Source organism: Bos javanicus, chromosome 20, assembly GCF_032452875.1.
Source record: "Bos javanicus breed banteng chromosome 20, ARS-OSU_banteng_1.0, whole genome shotgun sequence".
NCBI lineage: Eukaryota > Metazoa > Chordata > Mammalia > Artiodactyla > Bovidae > Bos > Bos javanicus.
Genome location: NC_083887.1, coordinates 40,033,750 through 40,061,664, shown reverse-complemented (window position 1 = coordinate 40,061,664; position 27,915 = coordinate 40,033,750). Strand labels below are relative to the sequence as shown.

At 41.2% G+C, this 27,915-nt stretch overlaps 1 protein-coding gene and 1 long non-coding RNA gene across 2 annotated transcripts in view; one reads left to right on the top strand and one right to left on the bottom strand.

The window, feature by feature from the left end:
- The window catches only part of ADAMTS12 (ADAM metallopeptidase with thrombospondin type 1 motif 12), a 391,363-nt gene that overhangs the window by 88,809 nt on the left and 274,639 nt on the right, over nucleotides 1-27,915 (bottom strand). The window contains exons 15-16 of the mRNA XM_061393780.1: nucleotides 23,062-23,306; nucleotides 21,278-21,416 (exon numbers count right to left, since the gene is read on the bottom strand). Coding sequence (XP_061249764.1) covers nucleotides 21,278-21,416; nucleotides 23,062-23,306 — 384 coding nt within the window. The remainder of the gene's footprint in view (nucleotides 1-21,277; nucleotides 21,417-23,061; nucleotides 23,307-27,915) is intronic.
- LOC133233698 (uncharacterized) lies at nucleotides 2,920-4,117 on the top strand. Its single transcript, XR_009731806.1, has 2 exons — nucleotides 2,920-3,025; nucleotides 3,818-4,117. It is a non-coding gene; the product is annotated as an uncharacterized LOC133233698 (long non-coding RNA).

The window sequence follows — 27,915 nt, the reverse complement described above, 5'->3', positions numbered from 1 at the left end:
TAAGTGAAGACTTTAAAATGAATCAACAGTATTTTATTGTTCACTCAGTTCAGTTCACTTGCTCAGTCATGTCCAACTCTTCGCAACACCATGGTCTGCAGCACGCCAGGCTTCCCTGTCCATCACCAACTCCTGGAACTTGCTCAAACTCATGTCTGTCAAGTCAGTGATGCCATCCAATCATCTCAACCTCTGTTACTCCCTTCTCCTGCCTTCAATCTTTCCCAGCATCAGGGTCTTTTCCAATGAATTGGCTCTTTGCATCAGGTGGCCAAAAGGATTGGAGTTTCGGCTTCAGCATCAGTTCTTCCAATGAATATTCAGGACTGATTTCCTTTAGGATTGACTGGTTTAATCTCCTTGTAGTGCAAGTGACTCTTAAGAGTCTTCTCCAACACCACAGTTCGAAAAGCATCAATTTTTCAGCACTCAGCTTTTTTTATGGTTTAACTCTCACATCTATACATGACTACCAGAGAAACCACAGCTTTGACTAGATGGACCTTTGTTGGCAAAGTGTTGTCTCTGCTTTTTAATACAATGTCTAGGTTTGTCATCAGAGAAGGGGATGGCACCCCACTCCAGTATTCTTGCCTGGAAAATCCCATGGGCGGAGGGAGCCTGGTAGGCTGCAGTCCATGGGGTCGAGAAGAGTCAGACATGACTGAGCAACTTCACTTTCACTTTTCACTTTCATGCATTGGAGAAGGCAATGGCAACCCACTCCAGTGTTCTTGCCTGGAGAATCCCAGGGATGGGGGGCCTGGTGGGCTGCCATCTATGGGGTCGCACAGAGTCGGACACGACTGAAGCGACTTAGCAGCAGCAGCAGCAGCAGGTGTGTCATAGCTTTCCTTCCAAGGAGCAAGCATCTTTTAACGTCATGGCTGCAGTCACCATCTGCAGTGATTTTGGAGCCCAAGAAATTAAAGTCTGTCACTGTTTCCATTGTTTCCCCATCTATTTGCCTTGAAGTGATGGGACTGGATCCTAGCTTTCTGAATGTTGAGTTTTAAGCCAGCTTTTTCATTCTCCTCTTTCACTTTTATCAAGAGGCTCTTTAGTTCCTCTTTTATTGTTTAGTTCCTAATTTTATTGTTAAATCAACACTGTTTAGTTCTATTTAAGGAGAAGGAAATGGCAACCCGCTCCAGTGTTCTTGCCTAGAGAATCCTGTGTACAGAGGAGCCTGGTGGGCTGCTGTCCATAGGGTTGCATAGAGTTGGACATGACTGAAGCGACTTAGCATGCATGCATGCATTGGAGAAGGAAATGGCAACCCACTCCAGTATTCTTGCCTGGAGAAATCCCAGGGACAGAGGAACCTGGTGGGCTGCCATCTATGAGGTTGCACAGTCGGACACGACTGAAGTGACTTAGCACCAGCAGCAGCAGTTCTATTTAAAGAGACAGGTAACCTTTCAGCCACTCAGGCTTTCTCAAATGATAGACTATGTGCTCTTTTTTTTTCATATAAACAAAGTACTACCAACAGCTTGAAGCAACACTATAAAAGAAACTTTCATGGCATAATGACTGAGTCATTGTCTGGAAAGACACACACACCTGTAGAGAAGTCTTATATAATACGAGTGGAGTGGAGATTGCAATGACTGAATCCAGAAAAACTGACATGGAATCTGCCATTATAGAAGAGAAAAAAAGGAAAACGCTTAGATCTTAGAAGTTTCAGTAAAACTTTGGATAGTTTGGCAAATTCTTGATGTCAAAACATAAAAGGCAACTGTCAGATGACTCTCATAGGTTGGAAATATCCCCCCACAGAAGGCTTGTTTCTGTGCATTAATAGCAAAGATAAGTCAGTGCTTCTTACTCCAGAAGTAGTAGGAGGGCAGAGACATTACCAACAGTCCCCGCCAGAAAGTTAATAACATTTCATGAGTCAGTCTGCTAGACCAGCAGCCAGATGAGTGGATGAATGGGCCAGGCAGATACTGCCGGGTGCATGGGGGAAAATAAACAATGTGTCAGAGTTTCTCTGTTGGAATTAATGGTCTTTGTTGTTGCTGTTCAGTTGCTCAGTCTTGTCTGACTCTTTGTGACCCCATGGACTGCAGTACGCTGGGCTTCCCTGTCCATCACCATCTCTGGGAGCTTGCTCAAACTCATGTCTATTAAGTTGGTGATGCCATCCAACCATCTCATCCTCTGTAATCCCCTTATCCTCCTGCCTTCAATCTTTCCCAGCATCAGGGTCTTTTCTAATAAGCCAGCTCTTTGCATCAGGTGGCCAAAGTATTGGAGCTTCAACTTCAGCATCAGTCCTTCCAAAGAATATTCAGGATTGATTTCCTTCAGGATTGATTGGTTTGATCTTGCAGTCCAAGGGGCTCTCAAGAGTCTTCTCCAACACCACAGACCACTAATCTTCTATTATTCTAGCTCTTGAGTTCTCACTTCATAGATACAAAGCTAAGCCCAAACCTTCCAATGAGAGACCCTGACTCAATAGACTGATTACTCCCAGGTTATAGGAACACAATACCTGGCCAGGTGCTTCTGACTCTACTCAGGTACTTCTCTGTTCATTTTGTAAAATGTAATCTATAATTCCATCCCTTATCAAATTCTAGTTAAATAAGTAAGACAAATAAAATCCAAGAGTCCTAGGTTCTAGTCTCTACTTTTCCTTCTACTCATCACTAGTTTAACAGCAAGAAATGAGAATAATGACATTCAGACTGTTTAAGAGCGTGATGCTGAGCTAGTTTATTTCTGGGAGTGTCTTCTACTTTTATAATCTATAATCCATGAAGAGATGATAAAGTTTAATCATGGAAAACTGGCTAATAAGTGAATTCTGGTTAATAAAATTTTACCATTAACTTGGAAAAGTTTGTTTCAACTGCCATCAGAATGCCTCCACATTGCTAGTTCTTGTTGCCTTGGTGACAAACTGTATTTTCCAAAGATGGCTACAACAATAATCTGTCTTTTGGCATGTTCTTCTCTAGTTACCCTGATTTTGGACTGAATGCAGAAATGAAGTTATGTGAGTTCAGAGGTGAGGTCATAAAAGACCATGTGGCTTCCCTCTAATTCTTTAGAATCTGTCAATCTCAAGACCCTCCACCTGCCATGGAGTAGGAAGCCCCCACCCTTGGAGAGACCAGGTATAGCTACTCCAGTTGACAGTCCCCAATGAGTTATCCAGCCCAAGTGCCAATCATATGAGTTAAGAAGCCTCCAGATGACTCCAGCTCCTAGGCATCTGCATCATTCTTTGCCACCCGGGTCTTCCTAGCTGAGGTGTCAGACACTGTGGAGCTAAGGCATGCCATCCCCACTGTATCCTGTCTAAATTTCTGACCTACAGAGTCCTACCTACGTGTATGCATGTTAAGTCACTTCAATTGTGTCTGACTCTTTGTGACCACATGGACTGTAGTCCCCCAGGCTCCTCTGTCCATGGGATTCTCTAGGCAAGAACACTGGAGTGGGCTGCCATGCCCTTCTCCAAGGGGATCTTCCCAATCCAGGGACTGAACCTGAGTCTCTTAGATCTCCTGCATTGGTAGGTAGGTTCTTTACCAGTTCAATTTTATAGGTAAGAAGCCATAGTAAAATGGGCGTTTTAGTACACTAAATTTAGGTTGCTATGTTATACAGCAATAGTAACTGGAATAGTACTCAATAAATGCTAGCTTCCTTCTTTTCTTGAGTCAAGACCCAGAGCTACCAATGAGCTTGGCTTGCTAGGAAACTCACCACTACTGATTTTATTGACTTTTCATTTCATCCTCTCCTGTGTTTTCTGTTTTCATTCCTTTTATATTTTTTTTGGTTTTCACTCCAGGTTCACTCTGCAGAAGCTGATGCTATAGATTGTTGTGGCTTCCAATTAAATTTGGGAAATGGAGACTCTATTTCTTTGGATAACTGCTCCTCCTTTTACTTCTTTAGGCCTAGGATGGTAGCTTTGTTCCCTCCATCCTCTACTATTAATGGATGGACAGAGGTAATGAATCACTTTTCTTGGCTTCCCTAAGCCCTACGCACACCTTTGAAAGTGGTCAGGGTATTCTGTTTGGGTGTGCAGGGCACCCTGACTGATAACGTCTCCATTGTAATAAAAAACTCAAACCATTAATTATGAGTGGCATAGTCATTAATCAACTCTGTAAACCAACTGCTGAAACAACAGAATCTTTCTTGACATAGGATATTGTAATACCTCTTTGTGGAGGGGGTCAGAATCAGTCATTATTTTAAGAGTAGTGATCATGATGTAACACTGCAAATGCAGAAAGTGCAACAGATTAGGTTGAATCTATGTGACCCTGACCTTTTCCTGTAATTCAAAAAAGAAAAATGATGTTGGCTTTTAAATCTGGCTTGCCTTTTGACCCTTTAACTTACACACTGAACACAGCCCACAAAGAAATTCTAAGTAATTAAGGTGCCAATCAATATGTTGGCCCAGAACTAAGTTAACTGATTATCTATAAGTATTTACTTGAAAAGGGCAGTAAGTGGAAATCAATCACATTCTAAATAGATGAGAATCAAACCCAAAGTTTTATAGAGGAATCTGAGTCACTGTCTCCACATATAGCAATGAGAATGTCACCGTGAAGCTGTAAACATATAGGAAACTTTTTTAGACACTAGTAGTGAGCAGTTTGGAGAAAGCAATGGCACCCCACTCCAGTACTCTTGCCTGGAAAATCCCATGGACGGAGGAGCCTGGTAGGCTTCAGTCCATGGAGTCGAGAAAGAGTCGGACTTAGCGACTTCCCTTTCACTTTTCACTTTCATGCATTGGAGAAGGAAATGGCAACCCACTCCAGTGTTCTTGCCTGGAGAATCCCAGGGACGGGAGAGCCTGGTGGGCTGCCATCTATGGGGTCACACAGAGTCGGACACGACTGAAGCGACTTAGCAGCAGCAGCAGCAGTGAGTGGTTGGGGCTTTCTTGAGGCTCAGAAGGTAAACAATTGACCTGTGATGTAAGAAACCTGGTTTGATTCCTAGGTCAGGAAGATCTCCTGGAGAACGGCATGGCAACACACTCCCATTTTCTTGCTGGAGAGTTCTGTGGACAAAGGAGCCTGGTGCGCTACAGTCCACGAGGTTGCAAAGAGTCAGACACGACTGAGTGACTAACACACAGTGAGAGATTAATTAAGAACTTTTACTTTAAAAAAAATGGAGAACAGTGTGGAGATTTCTTAAAAAACTGAAAATAGAACTGCCTTATGACCCAGCAATCCCACTGCTGGGCATACACACTGAGGAAACCAGAATTGAAAGAGACACGTGTATCCCAATGTTCATCGCAGCACTGTTTATAATAGCCAGGACATGGAAGCAACCTAGATGTCCATCAGCAGATGAATGGATAAGAAAGCTGTGGTACATATACACAATGGAGTATTACTCAGCCATTAAAAAGAATGCATTTGAATCAGTTCTAATGAGGTGGATGAAACTGGAGCCTATTATACAGAGTGAAGCAAGCCAGAAAGAAAAACACCAATACAGTATACTAACACATATATATGGAATTTAGAAAGATGGTAACAATAAACCCTGTATAAGAGACAGTAAAAGAGACACAGATGTATAGAACAGTCTTTTGGACTCTGTGGGAGAGGGAGAGGGAGAGGGTGGGATGATTTTGGAGAATGGCATTGAAATATGTATAATATCATATATGAAATGAGCCGCCAGTCCAGGTTCGATGCACGATACTGGATGCTTGGGGCTGGTGCAATGGGATGACCCAGAGGGATGGTATGGGGAGGGGGGAGGGAGAAGGGTTCAGGATGGGGAACGCATGTATGCCTGTGGCGGATTCATTTCGATATATGGCAAAACCAATACAATATTGTAAAATTAAAAAATAAAATTAATTAAAAAAAATTATCTTCATATACACTTGAACCTGATCATCTTGAGTGAAATTATCCTTTGATATAAAGAACAAGTTTCTTATGTCCAAAACCAAAACATAATTAAACAGGACAATACAGTTCATCATATTCTCAATTCAATATTGAGACTGTAAAATAAAGGGAGACTGTTATATTGTTAATTTAGCTCATACAAGATTTTTCTGACTCAAAAATTTAATTTATGAGGGGATAAACTGAAGACTTAGCTTATTGTAATGATCTGTGGCAGAAAATGTAAGATTTCCTATTATTTTAACTTAAGATCAAAGATACTCAAGCCCTGAATATTTAATCACAGCATCTGAAAGAGATTCAAAGTACTGTATACCAAGTCTTCAAAATACTGACAAAGAACAAGATCTTTTTTAAAAAACCATCATTTGAGAGTAAGTTAAGCAGTACACGTTAAATTTTACACTAGCACACAAATTGATAATTCTCCTAAAACTGGACATAACCTTGAGTATAATAATATGAGATGAAAACAAACACTGCCACAATTCTCTTAAATAAACAGAAATAACATTTAACTTCATAGAAGATGGGAAGAATAGGAATTATATAACTATATGTCTTGTTGGCAAGTCCATCTAAATCTATCAACTTTCAATTTCAGTTCCAGTAAACATACATTTTGTATTTTCTGGCTCCTTGACTCCCTTCATCTCTGATTTCCTTGATCAGTGAATTCAGATCTGTCCTTCATAATGAAGGTTCAGTCAAGAAGAACTTGAATCCCATCACTGCAAGAGCTCAAACACATTGATGTGTGTGTGTGTGTCTTCAACAACTACAATGTCAACATTAACACCACCACCACTGGAATTAGAAATGGTTTTGAATCCTGCTTTTAACATGTATCAAATGATCCTGGGCAATCTTTCTAACCTCTTCTAACCTCATTGTCCTCATCCTCATGTTGATGAGAGTATTGTATAAGGTTTCTGTGAGGATATAAATGATGCATACACTCTGATATATACATGATGTATCTAAGATGATGTCCCCTAAGTCCTGGCACAGTGCTTAATGCATGTTAGGTCCCTGAGAAAAGATTTTAACCTGAACATGAAGCTTCTTTGTAACCCACTCACTAATCATAGGACATTATTTGCCTGCACAGCTCTGTTATCTGAATGTTGTGAGGTCAGGGTTGGCTTCACACTCTGATACCAAGGAATAGAGCAAATCTAACTCATCCTGTCCTCATACTCCAATAATGTAAGCTTCTTACTACAAACAGCGGGACCCTGATTTATACGATTGTTTCTCTAGCTCAAAAGGACATTGAAACTGACTTCAGTAAGTAAAAATATTAATTGGACATCAACTAATGAGGTTTGATTTTATTATTATCCATTGCTGAAACCCACACTTGTTACAACACTGGTTAAGACTTAAGGCCAATAGTTTCCTCCTCCCTGAAATCCCAATGAACTGATTACATATACTGACTGTCACCGTCAGAAAGAAATTTTTAAAGAAAAAATAAGTACATAAGATATACTCAAATAGGAGCATCGCTGGTGCTTGAAGAATGCGTAATGGAATGAGATGGGATCCATTTTCAAAACTTAGGATCAGGAAGTACTCTTTCCTGCTTATAATTCCTCTTCTACACCTGCTATGTGCACATCAGTCAAAGCACATGCTTAAAAAAGAGGCAGAGGCCAGAAACATCTCACAAAACTCACAGGTTAACAAGAAAGCAGTCAGCCAGCAATTTCAAGACACACTGAGCAAAGCCAGCCTTCAGAGAAACCAACTGAGAAATCCCCAGAAAGTACATTATTAGGGAACCAAATTAAGGTCCTGGAAACAGGGAAGGGACTAATCTCTGCTGGCTGCATGTGATAAAAAAAAAAGGGATGGGATGCAACAAAGATGACCAGCAGAATACGAGAACATTAGATTAGCTACCTTGGAAAGGATTCTGGTTAAAAGTTCCATATGTAGGGAACTTGGAAGTTGCCACTCTGTTGTAATGACAAGTAAAAAACCTGGACAGACTGAAAAACCAACTATTCTTGAGCATGTGAGAGGAAAGGGTATAGGTCAAACTGCTATCTTCAAGACTTGAGACATAGACGAATAGAGGGAGTCACAGATCCCCAACTTCCCAAAGCAGAGACTCATAAGTGGACCACGATGGGAACCTGAATTTCACCAACTAAACTCATCTCACATGCTAGTAAAGTAATGCTCAAAATTCTCCAAGCCAGGCTTCAGCAATACGTGAACCGTGAACTTCCTGATATTCAAGCTGGTTTTAGAAAAGGCAGAGGAACCAGAGATCAAATTGCCAACATCTGCTGGATCAAGGAAAAAGCAAGAGAGTTCCAGAAAAACATCTATTTATGCTTTATTGTTTATGCCAAAGCCTTTGACTGTGTGGATCACAATAAACTGTAGAAAATTCTGAAAGAGATGGGAATACCAGACCACCTGACCTGCCTCTTGAGAAATCTGTATGCAGGTCAGGAAGCAACAGTTAGAACTGGACATGGAACCACAGACTGGTTCCAAATAGGAAAAGGAGTCCGTCAAGGCTGTAGATTGTCACCCTGCTTATTTAACTTATATGCAGAGTACATCATGAGAAACGCTGGGCTGGAAGAAGCACAAGCTGGAATCAAGATTGCTGGGAGAAATATCAATAACCTCAGATATGCAGATGACACCACCGTTATGGCAGAAAGTGAAGAGGAACTAAAAAGCCTCTTGATGAAAGTGAAAGTGGAGAGTGAAAAAGTTGTCTTAAAGCTCAACATTCAGAAAATGAAGATCATGGCATCCAGTCCTATCACTTCATGGGAAATAGATGGGGAAACAGTGGAAACAGTGTCAGACTTTATTTTTGGGGGCTCCAAAATCACTGCAGATGGTGACTGCAGCCATGAAATTAAAAGACACTTACTCCTTGGAAGGAAAGTTATGACCAACCTAGATAGCATATTGAAAAGCAGAGACATTAATTTGCCAACAAAGGTCCATCTTGTCAAGGCTATGGTTTTTCCAGTGGTCATGTATGGATGTGAGAGTTGGACTGTGAAGAAGGCTGAGCGCATGAAGAATTGATGCTTTTGAATTGTGGTGTTGGAGAAGACTCTTGAGAGTCCCTTGGACTGCAAGGAGATCCAACCAGTCCATTCTGAAGGAGATCAGCCCTGGGATTTCTTTGGAAGGAATGATGCTGAAGCTGAAATTCCAGTACTTTGGCCACCTTATACGAAGAGTTGACTCATTGGAAAAGAGTCTGATGCTGGGAGGGATTGGGGGCAGGAGGAGAAGGGGACGACAGAGGATGAGATGGATGCGAGTCTGAGTGAACTCCGGAAGTTGGTGATGGACAGGGAGGCCTGGTGTGCTGCGATTCATGGGGTCACAAAGAGTCGGACACGACTAAGTGACTGAACTGAACTGAAACATTAAGAAAAGAGTAACTAAAGACCCTCTTGATGAAGGTGAAAGAGGACAGTGAAAAAGCTGGCTTAAAACTCAACATTCAAAAAACTAAGATCATGGCATCCAGTCTCATCAGTTCATGGCAAATAGATGGGGAAACAATGGAAACAGTGACAGACTTTATTTTCTTGGGCTCCAAAATCACTGCAGATGGTGGCTGCAGCCACGAAATTAAATGATGCTTGCTCCTTGGAAGAAAAGCTATGACAAACCTATACAGCATATTAAAAAGCAGAGACACTACTTTGCCAACAAGTAAAGCCATCTAGTCAAGGCTATGGTTTTTCCAGTAGTCATGTATGGATATGAGAGTTGGACCATAAGGAAAGCTGAGCGCTGAAGAATTGATGCTTTTTAAACTGTGGTTTGAAGGAGACTCTTGAGAGTCCCTTGGACAACAAGGAGATCAAACCAGTCAACACTAAAGGAAATCAATCCTGAATATTCATTGGAAGGACTGATGCTGAAGTTGAAGCTCCAGTACTTTGGCCACCTGATGTGAAGAGCCAGCTCACTGGAAAAGACCCTGATGCTGGGAAGGATTGAAGGCAGGAGGAGAGGGGGACGGCAGAGGACAGGATGGCTGGATGGCATCACCGACTCAATGGACATGAGTTTGAGCAAGTTCTGGGAGATGGTGAAGGACAGGGAAGCCTGTTGTGCTGCAGTCCATGGGGTTGCAAAGAGTCGGACATGACTGAGGAATGAACAAAAACAATGCCAGATACCAAACCACAGACCCAGGATAATGCCAAAAAACTACATCTAGGCATATCATTTTCAGATTATAGAAAATCAAAGACAAAGAAAAAATATTGTGAAACAAGTCAGAGGGAAAAAACACCTTACTCACAGAGGCACAAAGAAAAAACTGCATAAGACTTCTCAGAAATCTCACAAGCAAGAGGAGAGTGGAGTGAAATACTAGAAATGTTGAGAGAAAAAAATCATGGCAACCTAGAATTGGGCACCCTGTGAAATCACCATTCAAAAGAGAAGCAGAAATACTTTTTCAGACAAACAAAAGTGGAAGGAATTTGTTGCCAGTAGACCTGTGGGAAAGTAATGTTAAGAAAGAAGGAAAGCATTAAAAATCAAAAATTTGGATCTATATTAAAAAAAGGAAAAGCATTAAAGAAGCAATAAATGAAGGTTAAATAAAAACTTGCATTTTTAAAATTCTGAGCTGATCTAACAGAAAACAGTTTGTTAAAAATATTAATAATAATACCAACAATGTATTGATTATGATGCTTATGTGTATATGATACATATGTATATGGGCTTAGGTACATATACAAATGAAATGAATGACTGAAATGATACAACAGACAAGAGGCAGTAGTAACTAGGATATTTTGTTATTACAAGGTATTCTTACTGCCTATAAAGTGGTATAGCGCTATTAATATTTGAAAGTGGACTTGGATTAGCTGTAAACATGTATTGCTAATTCTAGGGCAAACACTAAAAAAAAAATAGATTAGCTACTCTAGGCTAAGAGTTCTCACTAGTTCATTAGTAAAGGCAACTAGAAAGTTATCAGATCTCTACTGTGTACTACTAGTAGTTTATTTTATATATTTATGCATATGGTAAACTATATAATCCTTATTCCAGAGCATATATCTAAATCTGTCTCAATGAATCCTATTATTTTTATGAAGTCCTACATATTGAAACATGTATATTTTGATATTTTGGGGGGGTTAATATCTGGACTTGGTTGATCCAACTTGACAATTACAGAGGACAAAGGGATTCCCTGTTGGCTCAGATGGTAAAGAATCTGCCTGCAACGCAGGAGACGTGAGTTCTATCCCTGGGTTGGGAAGATCCCCTGAAGAAGGGAATGGCAACCCACTCCATCCAGTATTCTTGCCTGGAGAATTCCATGGACAGAGGAGCCTGGTGGGCTCAGTCCATGGGGTCGCAAAGAGTTAGATATGACTGAGTGACTAACACTTTCATTCTTTTTTTAATCATACTTGACAATTAACAGAGGACAAAGTCAGATGGAATAGCACCAAGATAAGTGCAATTTTACAAAGTCAACGAAGTATCTGACTCTGATTTTCTGTCTTCTAAGCATCACTATGGGCTTCCCAGGTGGCTCAGTGGTAAAGAATCTGCCTGCCAATGCAGGAGATGTGCATCTGATCCCTGGGTAGAGAAAATCGCCTGGAGGAGGGAATGGGAACCCAGTCCACTATTCTTGTCTGCACTACCCTATGGACAAGGGAGCCTGATGCTATAGTCCATGGGGTCACAAAGAGCTGGACTGAACGACTTGAGCATGCACAATCACTATATGGTCACCTATCAGGATTAGAGAGAAATACATGCCCTAATGTATTATTCTCACCCTTTATCAAGGATATGTGGACATATCCCAAATGTATGATTATTTTGAGCCTTCATAGCAATACTGTCAGATAGACCCTGTAAGAACTAGTTTCAGTGACTGTAGGTATCTGTTCTACATGCATTTATTTCTAATGAACATGATCTAGTTTCTAAGGCAGTTTAGAACAGTTCTAGCAATCTCCAGGAGCTTCCCATGGTCTTTGGAATTGTATTTACCTTTTCCTATCAGAACACGATGTTTCTTAAACAAAGGGACAATAATTATACTCCAGAGAGAATTCAGCCAAACCAGGTGATGTCCAGAGTGGGGCAGTGGGAAATGTTCCCCCTTTGGTGCAGGTCATCGGTGTACTTCTACACCTAAAAACACAGCATCGAGGAGACCACAGAGCACAGAACTGGCAGAGGTCACGCTCAGAGGTGACGACTCACTGTCTCAGAGTAGTGCCACTGCTCTAAGTTTTACTAGACATGAGGCAGTTTTGGTTAGAATGCATTACAACTAGAAGCTTCCTGCAGTACTGAGGTTAGAACAGGGCAAGACCATGGCTTTTACATTCTTACAAAAGTGAGCTTGAGGTTTTGCCAAAATATTTCTTTTTAGTAAGGAGTCCTGCAGCTTCCTAAAGGTCAACACAGCATCTGTGTCAAGCCATTTCTGCAGCTGTTCCTTCGCAGATAATTCATTGGTTATACTTTTCTGGTTGATCTTTTGATGGGTGACTGGGGTAAATTTTCTTCAACAAGCCTCTTGTAATGAATGGTAGTGCTCATTCTTCCATTCCCTTCCAACCCTTCCCAAGGGATAGCTCATCCTAAATTCTCCCAGAGTCACCCCAAAGTCACGCCCCACAGATAAAGCAGGAGTAAAATCAAATATGGCAGAGAGGATAGAAGAATGAACACAAACAGAAGGAGACACTGTTGTTGTTATACTTTGAGTTCTCTTTGAAAAGTGGGCTGTGGGAAATAAGTGGGCTGGCTTTGATGATAGCCAACTAAATTTATAATATTCTCTTGCCAATTCTTCATACGGATTTCTGCTCTCAAACAAAGATAAAAATTTAAAATAGACTAAGGAAATAACATCTTAGTGGATTTTTTTAAATCATAAACTTCATTTTAAGTAACTTGGTTACCTCAACTGTTAATAAAATAAAAGCAGAAAAAAACAGGCTGCCTTTTTGCCAGATTTAATCAGAATGCTGTATCTACAATAATCAACATAACTTGCTTCTTGTCCTTCACTCATTTCAACAAAAATTATTGAATTTTCTCCCTAACTATATTTTTTGGATTCTTCATTTTGTTCTTGTTCCTGGAGGCATGTTGGTTTAAATTCATCTTTGAAAAAAGAAGAAGGGGTATGTATATGGAGGCAAAACATTCTCTTGAAGCCAACAGATATAGAGTTGCTAGAAGAAGCTGACTGTACACACAAGTTGCCTGATTGGGAAGCGGAATCCTCTTGATTTAGAGACGTGTGACAGCCTTTGGTGGGTGGGCACAGGCAATGTCCCACCCGTCCTTTTTTTTGGCAGGTCAAGACTGAGCCAGCAGAGGCAGAGCTCTATCTTTCCCTTGGAACATATCATTTTGGTTCTCCTTCAAAGCCTTCTTCCAGATAAGAAGCCAATGACTGATTACATCTTAGTGAATTTATACTTTAGTAGCTCTCTGCTCCAAATAGACAAGAGTAATTCGTAGGTGTTGGAAAAGACTCCTGAGCGTTCCTTGGACTGCAAGGAGATAAAACCAGTCAATCCTATAGGAAATCAACCCTGAATATTCATTGGAAGGACTGATGCTGAAGCTGAAACTCCAATACTTAGGCCACCTGAAGGAAAGAGCCAACTGACTAGAAAAGACTCTGATGCTAGGAAAGACTGAAGGCAGAAGAACTAGGAGGCAACAGAGGATGAGATCGTTGAATGGCATCACTGACTCAATGGACATGAGTTTGAGCAAACTCCAGGAGACAGTGAAGGACAGGGAAGCCTGGCATGCTGCAGCCCATGGAGTTGCAAAGAGTTAGACATGACTTCACTGAACAAAAACAACAAATATGTAAAATTCCTGCTGGTTCAGAAATATGCAAAATTATAAAAAGTATTCAATTATAACTATTTCAAAGGGAAAACCAAAATGTCACAATGCTTAAATGCAGGTAAAAATCCTGGCAAAAGGGTGAGCAGGACTTAAGTGAAGGGTCTGCCAGAAGCTGTTGTGGGTGGTGGCCATGTGCTTGGCTCCAGTGAAGTCTCAGAGCTTGAACTGCTCCACATGAGGTGGGAAGGAGACCACCCTCACCACAAACTTCTTGGATCCTAACTCCTGAACTTCAGGCCTAGGAAGGTGGCAAAGTAAGGACTCAGCTTGTCACATAAACACTCCACCAAGCTGCCTGCTGTCTCTGTGATAATTCCTAATGTATTTTCAGTGTCACAAGGAGAGGCAATTCTGAACCACCTTAACAAGTACTGTCCTAAAATGAAGTCCCACAAGGTGGTCAGGAAAAAAAGTGCCAAAACTAGGAAGAGTGGGTGCATGTAGATAGTAAAAGGGAGGAAAAGGACAGGAAAGAGAAAAATAAAAAGAAACCAAAAGGGAGAGTTTTTCCATAAAGAAGGTTGAGCCTGAAGAGTTGAAGCTTTCAAATTGTAGTGCTGGGGAAGACTCTTGAGCGTGCCTTGGACTGCAAGATCAAACTAGTCAATCCTAAAGGAAATCAACCCTGAATATTCACTGGAAGGACAAAGCTGAAGCTCCAATACTTTGGTCACCTGATGAGAAGAGCTGACTCATTGGAAAAGACCCTGATGCTGGGAAAAATTGAGGGCAGGAGGAGAAGGAGGTGATAGAGGATGAGATGGTTGGATGGCATCATTGACTCATGAGTTTGAGCAAGCTCTGGGAGACTGTGGTGGACAGAGGAGGGCTGGTATGCTGCAGTCCATGGGGTTGCAAAGAATTTGACACAACTTGGTGACTTAACAACAAATAGGAAATCATGCTCAAATCAAGCCTATAAATTAGAATTCAAAGTCCATAAAGAAATATAATATCATTGAAAAAGCAAGAGAGTCCCAGAAAAACATCTATTTCTGCTTTATTGACTATGCCAAAGCCTTTGATTGTGTGGATCCCAATAAACTGTGGAAAATTCTTCAAGAGATGGGAATACCAGACCACCTGACCTGCCTCTTGAGAAACCTGTATACAAGTCAGGAAGCAACAGCTAGAACTGGACACGGAACAGACTGGTTTCAAATAGGAAAAGGAGTCCGTCAAGGCTGTATATTGTCACCCTGCTTATTTAACTTCTATGCAGAGTACATCATGAGAAACGCTGGGCTGGATGAAGCACAAGCTGGAATCGAGATGGTGGGGAGAAATATCAATAACTTCAGATATGCAGATGACACCACTATTATGGCAGAAAGTGAAGAGGAACTAAAAAGCCTCTTGATGAGAGTGAAAGTGGAGAGTGAAAAAGTTGGCTTAAAGCTCAACATTCAGAAAACTAAGATCATGGCATCCGGTCCCATCACTTCATGGCAAATAGATGGGGAAACAGTGGCTGACTTTATTTTTTTGAGCTCCAAAATCACTACAGATGGTGACTACAGCCATGAAATTAAAAGACACTAACTCCTTGGGAGGAAAGTTATGACCAACCTAGATAGCATATTGAAAAGCAGAGACATTACTTTGCCAACAAAGGTCTGTCTAGTCAAGGCACTGGTTTTTCCAGTGGTCATGTATGGATGTAAGAGTTGAACTATAAAGAAATCTGAGTGCAAAAGAATGGATGCTTTTGAACTGTGGTGTTGGAGAAGACTCTTGAGAGTCCCTTGGACTGCAAGGAGATCCAACCAGTCCATCCTAAAGGAGATCAGTCCTGGGTGTTCATTGGAAGGAATGATGTTGAAGCTGAAACTCCAGTACTTTGGCCACCTCATGCGAAGAGCTAACTCATTTGAAAAGACCCTGATGCTGGGAAAGATTGAGGGCAGGAGAAGAAGGGGATGACAGAGGATGAGATGGCTTGATGGCATCATTGACTCAATGGACATGAGTTTGGGTGGACTCCAGGAGTTGGTGATGGACAGGGAGGCTTGGCGTGCTGCAGTTTATGGGGTCACAAAGAGTTGGACACAACTGAGCGACTGAACTGAACCGAAGGACAGTAAATAATTACAACAAGAATTTACTCTGGATAAAATATGTTTGATAGGACAGTGCTATGGAATGAACATTTATTGAACATATGAAAATTCATATGTTGAAGCCCCCCCACACCAGTGTCATGGTATTTGCAGGTGGGGTAATGGGGGAGGTAATTGGGTCATGAGGGTAAGGTCCTCATAACAGAACAGACACCCTTATGTAAAGGAGAAGGGGCACAGGAGACCTTGCTCTCTCTGCCATGTAAGGATACAGTGAGAAGATAGCCATCAAGTCAGAAGATTCTCTGAGAACTGAATCTGTAAGCACCTTGACCTTGGAATTTCTAGCCTCCAGAACTGTGAGAAATGAAACTTCCCAGTCTGTTGTGTTTTGTAATAGCAGTCCAAACTGAAAAAGACAGCAATCTGACATGTATTTTAAAATAAGCATGCTACTTGCTGCCTTTGGATATTTTCACTTGGACATCTCACAGTCACTTTAACTGAATTCACATAATTATAAACTCCTCTTTAGAATTGTTTCTTGTTACATCTCTCTGCTTCAGTGAGTAAAACCACATTTAGCCAGTTATGCAGAGGGGAACATTGAAAGGAGAACATTTCAACCATCCCCAGGCTCAAAAAACTCCCTACCAACAGATAAACTGAATCAACCAGTAAGTCCAGGCTAGTCCACCTCCTAAATATCTCCACATTTGTATAATTTTTCTACCTGTAACACCTTACTTTTATTTATTTACTTACTTTTAAACTTTTGCTTTTTTATGGAGGTATAGCTGATTAACAAAAAATGTTGTGACAGTTTCAAGTAGACCACGAAGGGACCTAGCCATATATATACACTTATCTTTTCTCCCCCAAGCCCCCAACGCCATCCAGGCTGCCACATAACATTGAGCAGAGTTCCATGTGCTACACACCAGGGCCTTGTTGGTCATCCATTTTAAATACAGCAGTGTGAACCACCTTACTTTTAGTTCAAGCCACTAATATTACTTCCCCAGATGACTGCCAAGATCTTCTTTCTCTTTGCCATTCCTCTAGTGTTTCTCCCACATGGAAACAAAACATTGACTCTAGTTAACTCTGGGAGAAAGGAAAGAGAGTGGAATTAGAGAGTGCTCTTTAAGTATATTTGTGCACTTTTTTATTCTTTAAAAATGAAGATTGAAATAAACATGACATAATAATAAGATCTGATTAACTTGAGTGGTTGATATACAGGAGTTTGTTATGGCATTCTCCTTTTTTTGCTGGGATGTTTGAAATATTTTCTGGTGAAAAAGTGTAAAACTAGCAACCCTTTTACTATGGGAATCAATTTGATAATAAATTTCTTAATATTTGGTATATCTTACTTTTTGAACCCAGAAATTATATTTACAAATTAACATTTAATGAGATAATTCTTTACATGGGCCCAAAGATGCTCATTAGAGGGTAATGATCAATAAGGAACTGGCTAAGGGAATTTTGCTTTGTCTTGCTGCTGCTGCTAAGTCGCTTCAGTCATGTCCGACTCTGTGCGACCCCATAGACAGCAGCCCACCAGGCTCCCCTGTCCCTGGGATTCTCCAGGCAAGAACACTGGAGTGGGTTGCCATTTCCTTCTCCAATGCATGAAAGGGAAAAGTGAAAGTGAAGTCACTCAGTCGTGTCCAACTCTTCTCGACCCCATGGTCTGCAGCCTACCAGGCTCCTCCATCCATGGAATTTTCCAGGCAAGAGTACTGGAGTGGGGTGCCATTGCCTTCTCCAATTGTCTTGCTAGTGAAATATAATGTGTCCATAAAAATGATTGCTCTGGAGACTGAATAATACGTGGAAAATTACCTATGTTAGGATGTTAAATGAAAACATGTGTGTGTGTGTACATAAATCCATTTGCCTGCACACACTGTAAACACCTACTGGAGAAGGCAATGGCAATCCCTCCAGTGCTCTTGCCTGGAAAATCCCATGGGTGGAGGAGCCTGGCAGGCTACAGTTCATGGGGTTGCAAAGAGTTGGACATTACCAAGCAACTTCACTTTCTTTCACATAAAGATTTATGTGAAACAAGATTTATGGGAAACAAGAATATTGAAGGGCAATAAAGCAAAATACCAAAGTGCATATGTGTTAGGGTGCGGATTTAAAAAAAAAAATTCATTAACGTATTTAAGTTAGTTTTACAATATATAAAGTTTTAACCTGACATAAAAATACACCACCAAATGATTCAGTGTTTCGGGCATGCTTCCATCTTTATATTTAACAGTGAGTGTCCTGTGTAAATATTAGCATTTCAATCTCTATGTCTGAGAGTATGAAGGTGGATACGCTGTCACTCTTCTCTGTCAGAACGAAGACAGCACAGTGCTATTTGAATAGATAGCAGAGGCTGAAATTTAGGTGAGCATGTGTACACTATGATCACTGTGCTAAAGTTTAATAAGCAGAGTGACATTTGCCCAAGTTGGCTGAGGTGCAACTGAAGGATCAGGATGCCCTTCACTCTTGGTAAGGCTGTTGCATCTCCTTGCTAACTGCAGATGTATCTTTATGATTCTCACACCAATCAGCTATTTATATGGTATTTCCCCTGTTCTGAAATATCACACAAGTCACGCAAAGAGTCCAACCCATGCTGAAATAGCAGGAGCGGGTGGATGATGTTCTCTTCTTCTCTGAGGAGGCCCTGCTAAGGCAGGACTAGCTGAGTTTCTCTCTGTGGTGTCCTGGGACAAATGATTCAAACTTAAAGCTTAAAATCCCAGGATAGAGGAGCCTAGCAGGCTATAGTCCATGGGGATGCAAAAGAGTGGGACACAACTTAGCAACTAAACAACAACAATCCTTGCACAGAAAAGAGAACAAAAGGGATGCAAAATTGAAAAAGTATTTGTTAACCACAATGAAGTCTCAATGACTTCATGTTCCTCACAACTGTTCCTCAGGAAAATATTTTCTTATTTTCTGCTTAAGTAGCTTTTGCTTCTCAGCGTGTCTAGCCCTCCTGGGCAGCAGGGGCAGGATCCTTGGTGGGAACAGCAGGACAGGCTCTTACGGATGCCCCTGAGGCTGATATCAGTGCACATTTGACCTGGACAGATTTCCAGAGGTTTGGGGTTTTTAAAAATGTCACGCACTTTGAAATGAACATATGACCTGTTATTTCTAAGGGTTGTGTGCTGTGTGCTCACTCATGTCCGACTCTTTGCGACCCCGTGGACCGTAGTCCACCAGGCTCCTCTGTCCATGGGATTCTCCAGGCAAGGATACTGGAGTAGGTTGCCATTTCCTTCTCCATTCCAAAGGTTAGCTCTTGGTTTTCTATACTGAAGGAGGGAAAGAAAGAAATCAGTAATACAGAAGTTGTCTCACTGTCACTGGATCTCTTTCCATGATTACGTCCCGGGGGGCAGGGGGTAGAAGGAGCAAGTGGACAAGTGGAGCAAAGTACATGAGAGGAAGCCAGGGAGAAGGAGGCTGTATTCTCCTGGCTCCTTCATTCCCTCACTTTGATTCTCTTTGCTGTATTGCTGATTCTGGCGTTTCAGCATATAGTCATCCTTGTTTTATAGGCAGTAGTAACAATGCATACATGCATGCTAAGTCGCTTCAGTCGTGTCTGACTCTTTGCAACCCAATAGACTGTAGCCTGCCAGTCTGTCCATGGGATTCTCCAGGAAAAAATACTGGAGTGGGTTGCTTTGCCCTCCTCCAGGGGATTTTCCTGATCCAGGGGTCGAAGCCACTTCTCTTGTTTCCTGCTTTGGCAGGCGGGTTCTTTACCACTAGCGTTAGTTGTCCTCATTTTATAGGCAGTAGTAATAACAGAGGCAGAAAATTCCAGAACAGACTTGGACAGGATCCAAAAGAAGAAAAGAGAGTTAGAGTTTACTATTAAAGCCCCCAAATGAGTGAAGAGCCCCAAGTACCAGAACAGCCCCAACTCCTGCCTTCACAGACCTCGAGAGCCCATGTTCTACAAATGTCCACGTGCTCCTGTCCAGCATCTAGCATCTGTCTGCAGCTGGACTGTGCCTACAGGGCTGAGGCCAATCAATGAAACTGAAGCAGAAGTGGTCTGCATCACTCCAGGCCAAGGCCGTTATGAAGGGCCAATCTGCCTCTTCAATTTCTCCTCTCCCAGCGGGGCAATTTCAGATGTCTCAGCTACAAGACAAAGCAGGGTCATCTGACCTATGTTTAGAATGGGATAAAAATAAACCTTCACTGTGTTCCTAAGATTTTGATTTGTTACCGCAGCAGAACCTGTCCTATCCTGACATACTTAACAGCAAGGAACCTTTCCAATGCTTGATTTTATGAGAGAAAACTATTATTCCTGTAGGTATGAAAAACTGATCAATTGGAGACAGAAGAAGACCATTGGGCTAGGAATCACAAGAGCTGGTTATGGTCTGGATGTGGCCGTAATTGAAAGGATCCCTCTGGTAGGTGGTTTGACTTCTGTGGTCCTTAACCAGAGCAGTTATAAATCTTTATGTTTTGCTTTTTGAAAAGACACACAGGTTGTTGCTAAGCACCAGATTTGAGCTCCATGATGCCCCTGAGGGTTGGGATGAGGTGGGAGGCGGGAGGAAGGTTCAAGAGGGAGGGGACATGGCGACCTTCTCCTCCTTTCCCTCTCCTGCAGCAATCTACTTATCAGGTGTTTGAAATAGATTTATCTTACATTAGAGATGGTGGATTGGTTGCTCCATGGAGTTGCGGGTCCCCATATATAAAACTTTTTTCCCTGGTGGGCCTCTAAAATGTAAGGTTTCCTGACATTTATGGATCATGGCTGTCAAGCCTTGACTGATTTATGTTGATGTATGGCAGAAACCAACAGAATACTGTAAAGCAATTATCCTCCGATTAAAAATAAATAAATAAGTAAATAAAAAGACATGTAGGGACTTCCCTGGCAGTCCAGTGGCTAAGACTCCAAGCTCCCAATGCAGGGAGCCTGGGTCCCACCCTTGGTCAGGGAACTAGATCCCACACACAACTAAGAGTTAGCATAGTACAACTAAAGATCCCACGTGCTGAAACGAAGACCCGGCAAAGCCAAATAAACAAATATGGAAAATAAATAAAAGACTTGTAACTCTTTATGTAAATAAAACCTTTCATGAGGATAGTATATAAAGCTGATTAAAAAAAAAAAACAAACTGCCTCTTCGTTTATACCATGTCTGACACATTTACTACTCATAGAAGCCCCTGGGCCGTTTTTGTAGAACCCTGCAGACTCAGGGACATGAGTGCAAACTGCCAGCTTGAACTGCCTCCATTGCTTATTCTGAAGCTGACGTGGTTCACAGAGAGAGCATCTGTTCTCACCTGTTCCACATGTTACACTGCACTCTGTCCAGCGGCCATACTGCCAGAAGTACACCAGCTTCTCCATGTCATTGTCAAGGCCATCCTTCCGGATTGTATACTCATACTTGATACCAGGATTAGTCACCTGGAATAGAAGCTAAAGGGCAAGAGAGGGGTCATGCAAAACTCCGATGTGACCTTACACTGCAAATCACAGTCACGTAAAAATCCTGCCCAATGTCCACCACCTTAAAGTAGTCACGAAGGCACGCACTGGAACAATCGCCATTAAATAAGCACGTCTACTTCCACCTCTAAGTCTACATCTACATCTAATCTGCCTCAATCTATTATTGCTTGACTGAATTCCCATGGGAAATCTAATCATATGGGAATTATTCTGAGGGATTAACCAGAGCACCCTTTCCAACAATAGCTGGTAGGTCACCTTGTGCCCTTGCATACTTACTAACTTTGTGGTTATGGGTAATTTCCTTGATCTCTTTGTGCCTCACTTTCCTTATCAACAAGGTAAGTCACAGCATGACTAAGGATTGTTGATGAGGGCTAAATAAATAATCATTAGGTGATTAGATATGGTTGGATCTGTGCCTGGCATACAGTTAGCACTCAGTAAACACTAATTTGATTGTTGTTATTGCTTTATGATGCCCTCTTCTAGCTCTTAGGCTGATTTCTTTACAGCATATAATTCTGGGGTTAAAATGGTCATGGGTTTTAGCCAAAGCATAAAATTGTAATCAGAATTTGCGACCTTCTCCTCCTTTCCCTCTCCTGCAGCAATCTACTTATCAGGTGTTTGAAATAGATTTATCTTACATTAGAGATGGTGGATTGGTTGCTCCATGGAGTTGCGGGTCCCCATATATAAAACTTTTTTCCCTGGTGGGCCTCTAAAATGTAAGGTTTCCTGACATTTATGGATCATGGCTGTCAAGCCTTGACTTCTAGCTTCTGTGAATGCTCTGATCTCTGGTTCTGAAATGACTTACCTCTAAATTCTGAATATAGTTAGATGTCACTATCTCTTGGGCCATTCGTAATCCCCAACCTGCCTTGCCTCTGCTGGTATAATTATCCCACTCCTTTTCTATAGTTCTTTGCCAGTATGGTAGACAAATCACTTCTGCCTTTGAAGAGCATATCCTATATCTAAATATATTTCTCCTCCAAGGGTTTTAGAAAGTCAAATCTTTTGTTTGAGGACAACCACATGAGAACACGTGAAAGAACCGTGTCAGTTCATCACCACTGCTGGAAAGCTGTTTGAAAACTCGTAACAGGCTGACATAGACTGGTGCTGTCATTTTCATATCCAAGGAAAAACTCATCCTGAAATAAATAGCCTGCATTGACCATACTGGAAACTGACCTCCATGAACGATCTTAGGGCCCCTGGCATTCCATCATGAGAGTTGCAGCAATTTTAGGCAATAAAGGATTTTCTCCCTTGTTCCTTGTTAAAAGGAGCTTTAAGGATTATTAATGAAGGTGTACTAAGTCACTTCAGTCATGTCTGACTTTTGCGACCCTATGGACTATAGCCTGCCAGGCCCCTCTCTATGTTGGTTCTCCAGGCAAAGTCCTGGAGTGGGTTACCATGCCCTCTTCCAGGGGATCTTCCTAACCCAGGGATCGAACCTGCATCTCTTATGTCTCCTGCATTGGCACACAGGTTCTTTACCACTAGAGCCATATCCTCTAGCAAATACTTTGGAAAAGAAAATTACAAAGATCCTAACTAGTGTAAATGTCAGCAGTTTCCTTCATTTCTGCATTACCTGGATCCACACTGACTCGTTGGTGGGACCCGTGGCCATCAGTTTCTCCAGGTCTCCTTTTCTGTCGTATTGAAAGATGGTCCCTGCCAGCTTGTAGTTCCCATTCCACTGGATAATAAATCCTCCATTGAGGTAATATTTTTCAGGGTCTTCACTCCTGATGGCCAGAAAGTTTCCAGCTCCTTCAACCTCCATTACTCGTATGTCCCTGGCTCCTTTTGGAATCAGTCCGATGTCAACATAACCTAAGGAGAAAAGAGAGGCATGCAAGCTTAGCTGAACACAGTCTGTTTCCAACCCTTTATTCATGCTTTTTCCAGCATCTCCACCATTTAGTGCCCTTGTCTTCCTGCTGGGTGGTTACTGAGACTGGCAGATGCACTAATCATGGGGAACTTTAAGGAGCTTGGCCATGAGTAGAAATCTCAGGAGCTTTGTGACTCAGTACATAATCAGTTTTATGAGAGGAGAGGTGAAATAAATGCAGATCAGATTCTGAAGCTTTTGTGGTTGATCCAGCATTTATTTTTCTGTGATTTCCTATTGATAGTTCAAAATGTTACAGCCCCTAGCCAGCGTCCCATTTGCATTTCTGCTTCCCCATTTGTTGCTGCTATCAGATTAATCTTCCTGAACACTTGCAGTGGCTACATCTTTTGCCTTATCCTCTTTGCCCGAAAATTAAAGACAGACGAGGAAATAATTTAATCATAGCTTAAATTCATTAAGAGAATTCTGTAGGGAATGTTGGATTGATTGCCACCTGGCACACTTGAATACAACTTATGATGAGAAACTCAGCTCTGAGCCCAGCTTTTTATATTGCTGGACAATTATATTCATTAAAAAGGTTTTTTTTTCATATTTTCCTATGTTTTGATGAAATATAAACTTATGTTTTATTCTCATCTGTTCTAATCCAACATTCAAAAAACAGAACATCCACTTAAAGACCATGATCAATTCTAGCTACAGTCTTACCCTCGCTTATTGGTTATTATGGTAGGAGACCTAAAGGCGAGAAATGGAATTAAAACATGAAGGGTTTCCTCTCTTTGCCAGACTCTAAGCTAAGCCCTTTATGCATTCATCCTATTTATGCTTCTTAAGAACATAAGAAGCATATGTTCATCACCTCGTAGCTGTGATAGAAAGGAAAGACTCTGGGGAAGGCACTGGGAAAGGAGTACTGGGCATGGGAGTCAGACATCAGTTCTAGTTTCTGCATCACCACGAATAAGCTCCATGATGTCCATCAACTTATTCAACTGCTTTGAATGTCATCTGTAAAAGGAAGGAGCTTGAATGAGATGATGTCTGGCATCCTTCCTAGCGCTGATAATCAATTATTTTGCCCATTTCTAGGCTACAGTTTCTTTGTTCCTTTACTTTTTCCATACAAAACTTGATTTTAAGATCTTGATCATCCTGGTAATTTCCCACCGGAATTATCCTAGGTTTTATTCTGACTGACCAGCAAGCCCTCATCCCTGTCACCTAAAAGCGCCCTGACTGCTTTCTCTGCCTCAGACATGAACACAGCATAGAGTCCTGGGCGTTAAAACCCACAACAGGCCAGCAGGAATGATTTACTCAGAAGCTGGGTACAGACCACAACTTCAGCTCTATTTTTCAAACTGGCAGCTGCCATCCAAAGGAACCAAAGTGTAGGGCATGAAGTACTAGGCCCTTACAAACTCACCTGAGACAGTTGGTCAAAACCACTAATTACAACGAGCAGGGCAAAATATTTATCCCATGTAATTGAGGGTGATGCAATTGTTTAAAAAGCCTTTGGAACACTGCTTCCTACAGCCATAGCAGAGCTTCTCACGGCAGAGCTCATGCAGAAAAGTCAACTGGCATTAAATAGTATGCTGTTGTTTAGTCGCTCAGTCGTGACTAACTCTTTTGAGACTCTATGGACTGTAGCCCACCAGCCTCCTCTGTCCATGGGATTTCTCAGGCAAGAATACTGGGGTGGGTTGCCATTTCCTTCTCCAGGGGATCTTCCAGACCCAGGGCTTGAACCCTGTCTTCTGCATTAGCAAGTGGATTCTTTACCACTGAGTCATCTGGAAAGCCCATTAAATAGTATGATAACCACCGTATCCCTTGTCTTAAACAAAAAACCGAACAAAATAAAAAAGCTATGAGAAATAGATGAGAAAACAACCCCCAAGAGTTTGCCTTTTATCTTCCACTTACAAATATTAAAATTAGAAATATTTATTGTGTGTAGATTCTGCCATATTAAAAGGGGAAGTACATTAAATTTAAAATAAAAGATTTCATTGAATAGAATATCTGCTTCTGAACAGTTTGTAGACAGAAGATGTACACTGAGGCAGATTTAGCCATGAGCAAAAGTAATACATATTTATAATATATTTTTGCAAAAGAACACCAAAGAGAAACCCAAAAAATAAAATTCTGATATTTGGATTTAAAAAGAACAATAACATATCCACAGACTCTTTTACACGTGACAAAATAGCCCACAATAGAGAGGAGTGTAAAATGAAAAGTAAAAGTTTCCATTTCCCTCCACCCCTAGTCTTAAATCCCAAAGATAATTGCACTTAATAGTCTCTTGGATTCTCTTTCAAAACCTTTCTTTACACGTACAAACACATATACACATGCTTTTTTAAACAAGTGATATCATACTATATGAACATTTTAACTATTGCTTTTTAAATTTAATGTACCTTACACATCTTTTCACATTTTTTGAGCATTTTAACAACTGCCAAAATGACATAAACCCATTTTTTAACCAACACACTGTTAATGGACATTTAGGTGGAAGGGAATGACCATCTGTCTATCTACAGAATGAAGAAATGTTTTCACGAGAGGAGGCAATCTATGCTACATCACACAGATGTATGTGTGTAAATATATATATATATGTATATATATATATGTGTATACACACACACACACACACACATCTAAAACCAGGATTTGTTAAACACCTAAAACAGCATTTTTAATGAAAAAGTATGATTGGTAGAACAGAGCTGAAAAAAGTCCCCTTAAATGTCTCATATTCATGGGTCTTCTTTACAGAAATGAGAATTATATAAAAAAGTTGTAGAGGTGAAGGGTTATTGAGACATTTATTCTATGTCAGGGTTAGTAAGAATATCCCTCAAGTAGTAAGAATGATTAATATATTCATTCAGCAAATCACTTTTCTTTCATTTTTCCCAGTAAACACTATCCTTTTGCACCAGTGTTGGGGAAAGTGGAAACACATAATCTTGACCTCAAAGAAAAAGTCTCTTCTTTGTCCATGGAGATCACCTGGAAAAACCATCCCTGAATCTAAAACATCTTAAGCTAAAAGAATATTCAGGACCTTTGAGGATGGGGCAGAAGACCGGCCTCACTTCTGAGGACATATCATAGGAGCAACAGTGGATTATTGGTGCTAATATGCATCTTATCCAACTATTCTAAAAAAGGGATTTGCTCACTGGCTTATTTTGTTTCCAGTCTGTCACTTCAAATAAAAATGTGTTTATGAAGGGGTCATATTGTTAACCCATGCAATTTATCTACAACTACCAGATTGCCTTTTCCTTTTTTAAAAAAATTTGTTCTGTCAGTTTGTGGCAAGCAAGACGATCCTCACTGCAGGCCAAGATGTCATGGTTTCTGTGAGGAAAGATGTTTTTTTCGCCTGGGAAAGACAGATCACTCTTCTGAAGCCTGGCTTGATGGCAGTGACACACTGGTGTCTGGTTCAGATTCAAACCCGCATTTGACCTGCTCACAAATCACAGTGAGGAAGAGCTACATATAACTGTATTCATCAGCTATCTCTTTGAGAATTAAACTGCTCCGGATTTGGAACTTTAGCCTCAATTATTTTAAAAGAGGGTAGGAGGGGCCTGGAGTCATGGAACACACCATAAGCAACTGTGATTCTTTTGTTATTGGGTTGGTTAAAAAGTTCATCCAGGTTTTTCCATAAGATCTTACAGAAAAATCTGAGTGAATTTTTTGGCCAACCCAATAGAAACCAGTGGAAACAGCCGAGTGGACAGATGGAGGCTTCCTGACTCTGAACACTTTCAGGGTAAAGGCCCACAGTCATGAGCCCAGGAGGTCTTTCAGCTCTTCTGATGGGAGAACTTCTGTGTAGAGTGTCCATTCTCCCTATTCCTTCCAACTCAAGGTTTCCCAGAAAGTGTGACTTAGGACAGTTTCCAAGTAAAGGTGGTGTTTTGGTAAATATGGTTTCAAGAAAGCCATGTCCTCTCTCATCATTATCTCCTAACTTCTGCCTCCAATTCTGTCTCTGGGATGTTTTCTTATGTGAGTCTCATCCCCTTTACATGAACTTCTTTAGTCCAGGCCCTCATCTCCTGGACCTGGGTTGATATCTCAGCACTGGGCTCTCCTATTCCAGGTAATTTTGTATGTCATTGGCAAACTAGGCTTTCTATGACACTGACCTCCTCATGTCATTTCACCTTCCTAAAATCATATAATGGCCCCGTTTGTGCTGTGCTAAGTCACTTCAGTCGTATCTGACTCTTTGCAACCCTATGGACTGTAGCCTGCCAGGCTCCTCTGTCCATGGGATTCTCCAGGCAAGAATATTAGAGCTGGTTGCCATCCCCTCTTCTAGGGGATCTTCCTGACTCAGGGATAAAACCAGTGTTCTTATGTCTTCTGTATTGGCAGGCAGGTTCTTTACCACTAGCATCATCCTGGAAGCCCTAGAATGGTCCCTATTCTCTCCTAAATCAATAGGAAATAAATTGAATATTGTGGGACAGCCTAGGAGCAACTCTGAGTCATGAAGCCATATCATTCTTCTTAAGAGCATCTCAAGTC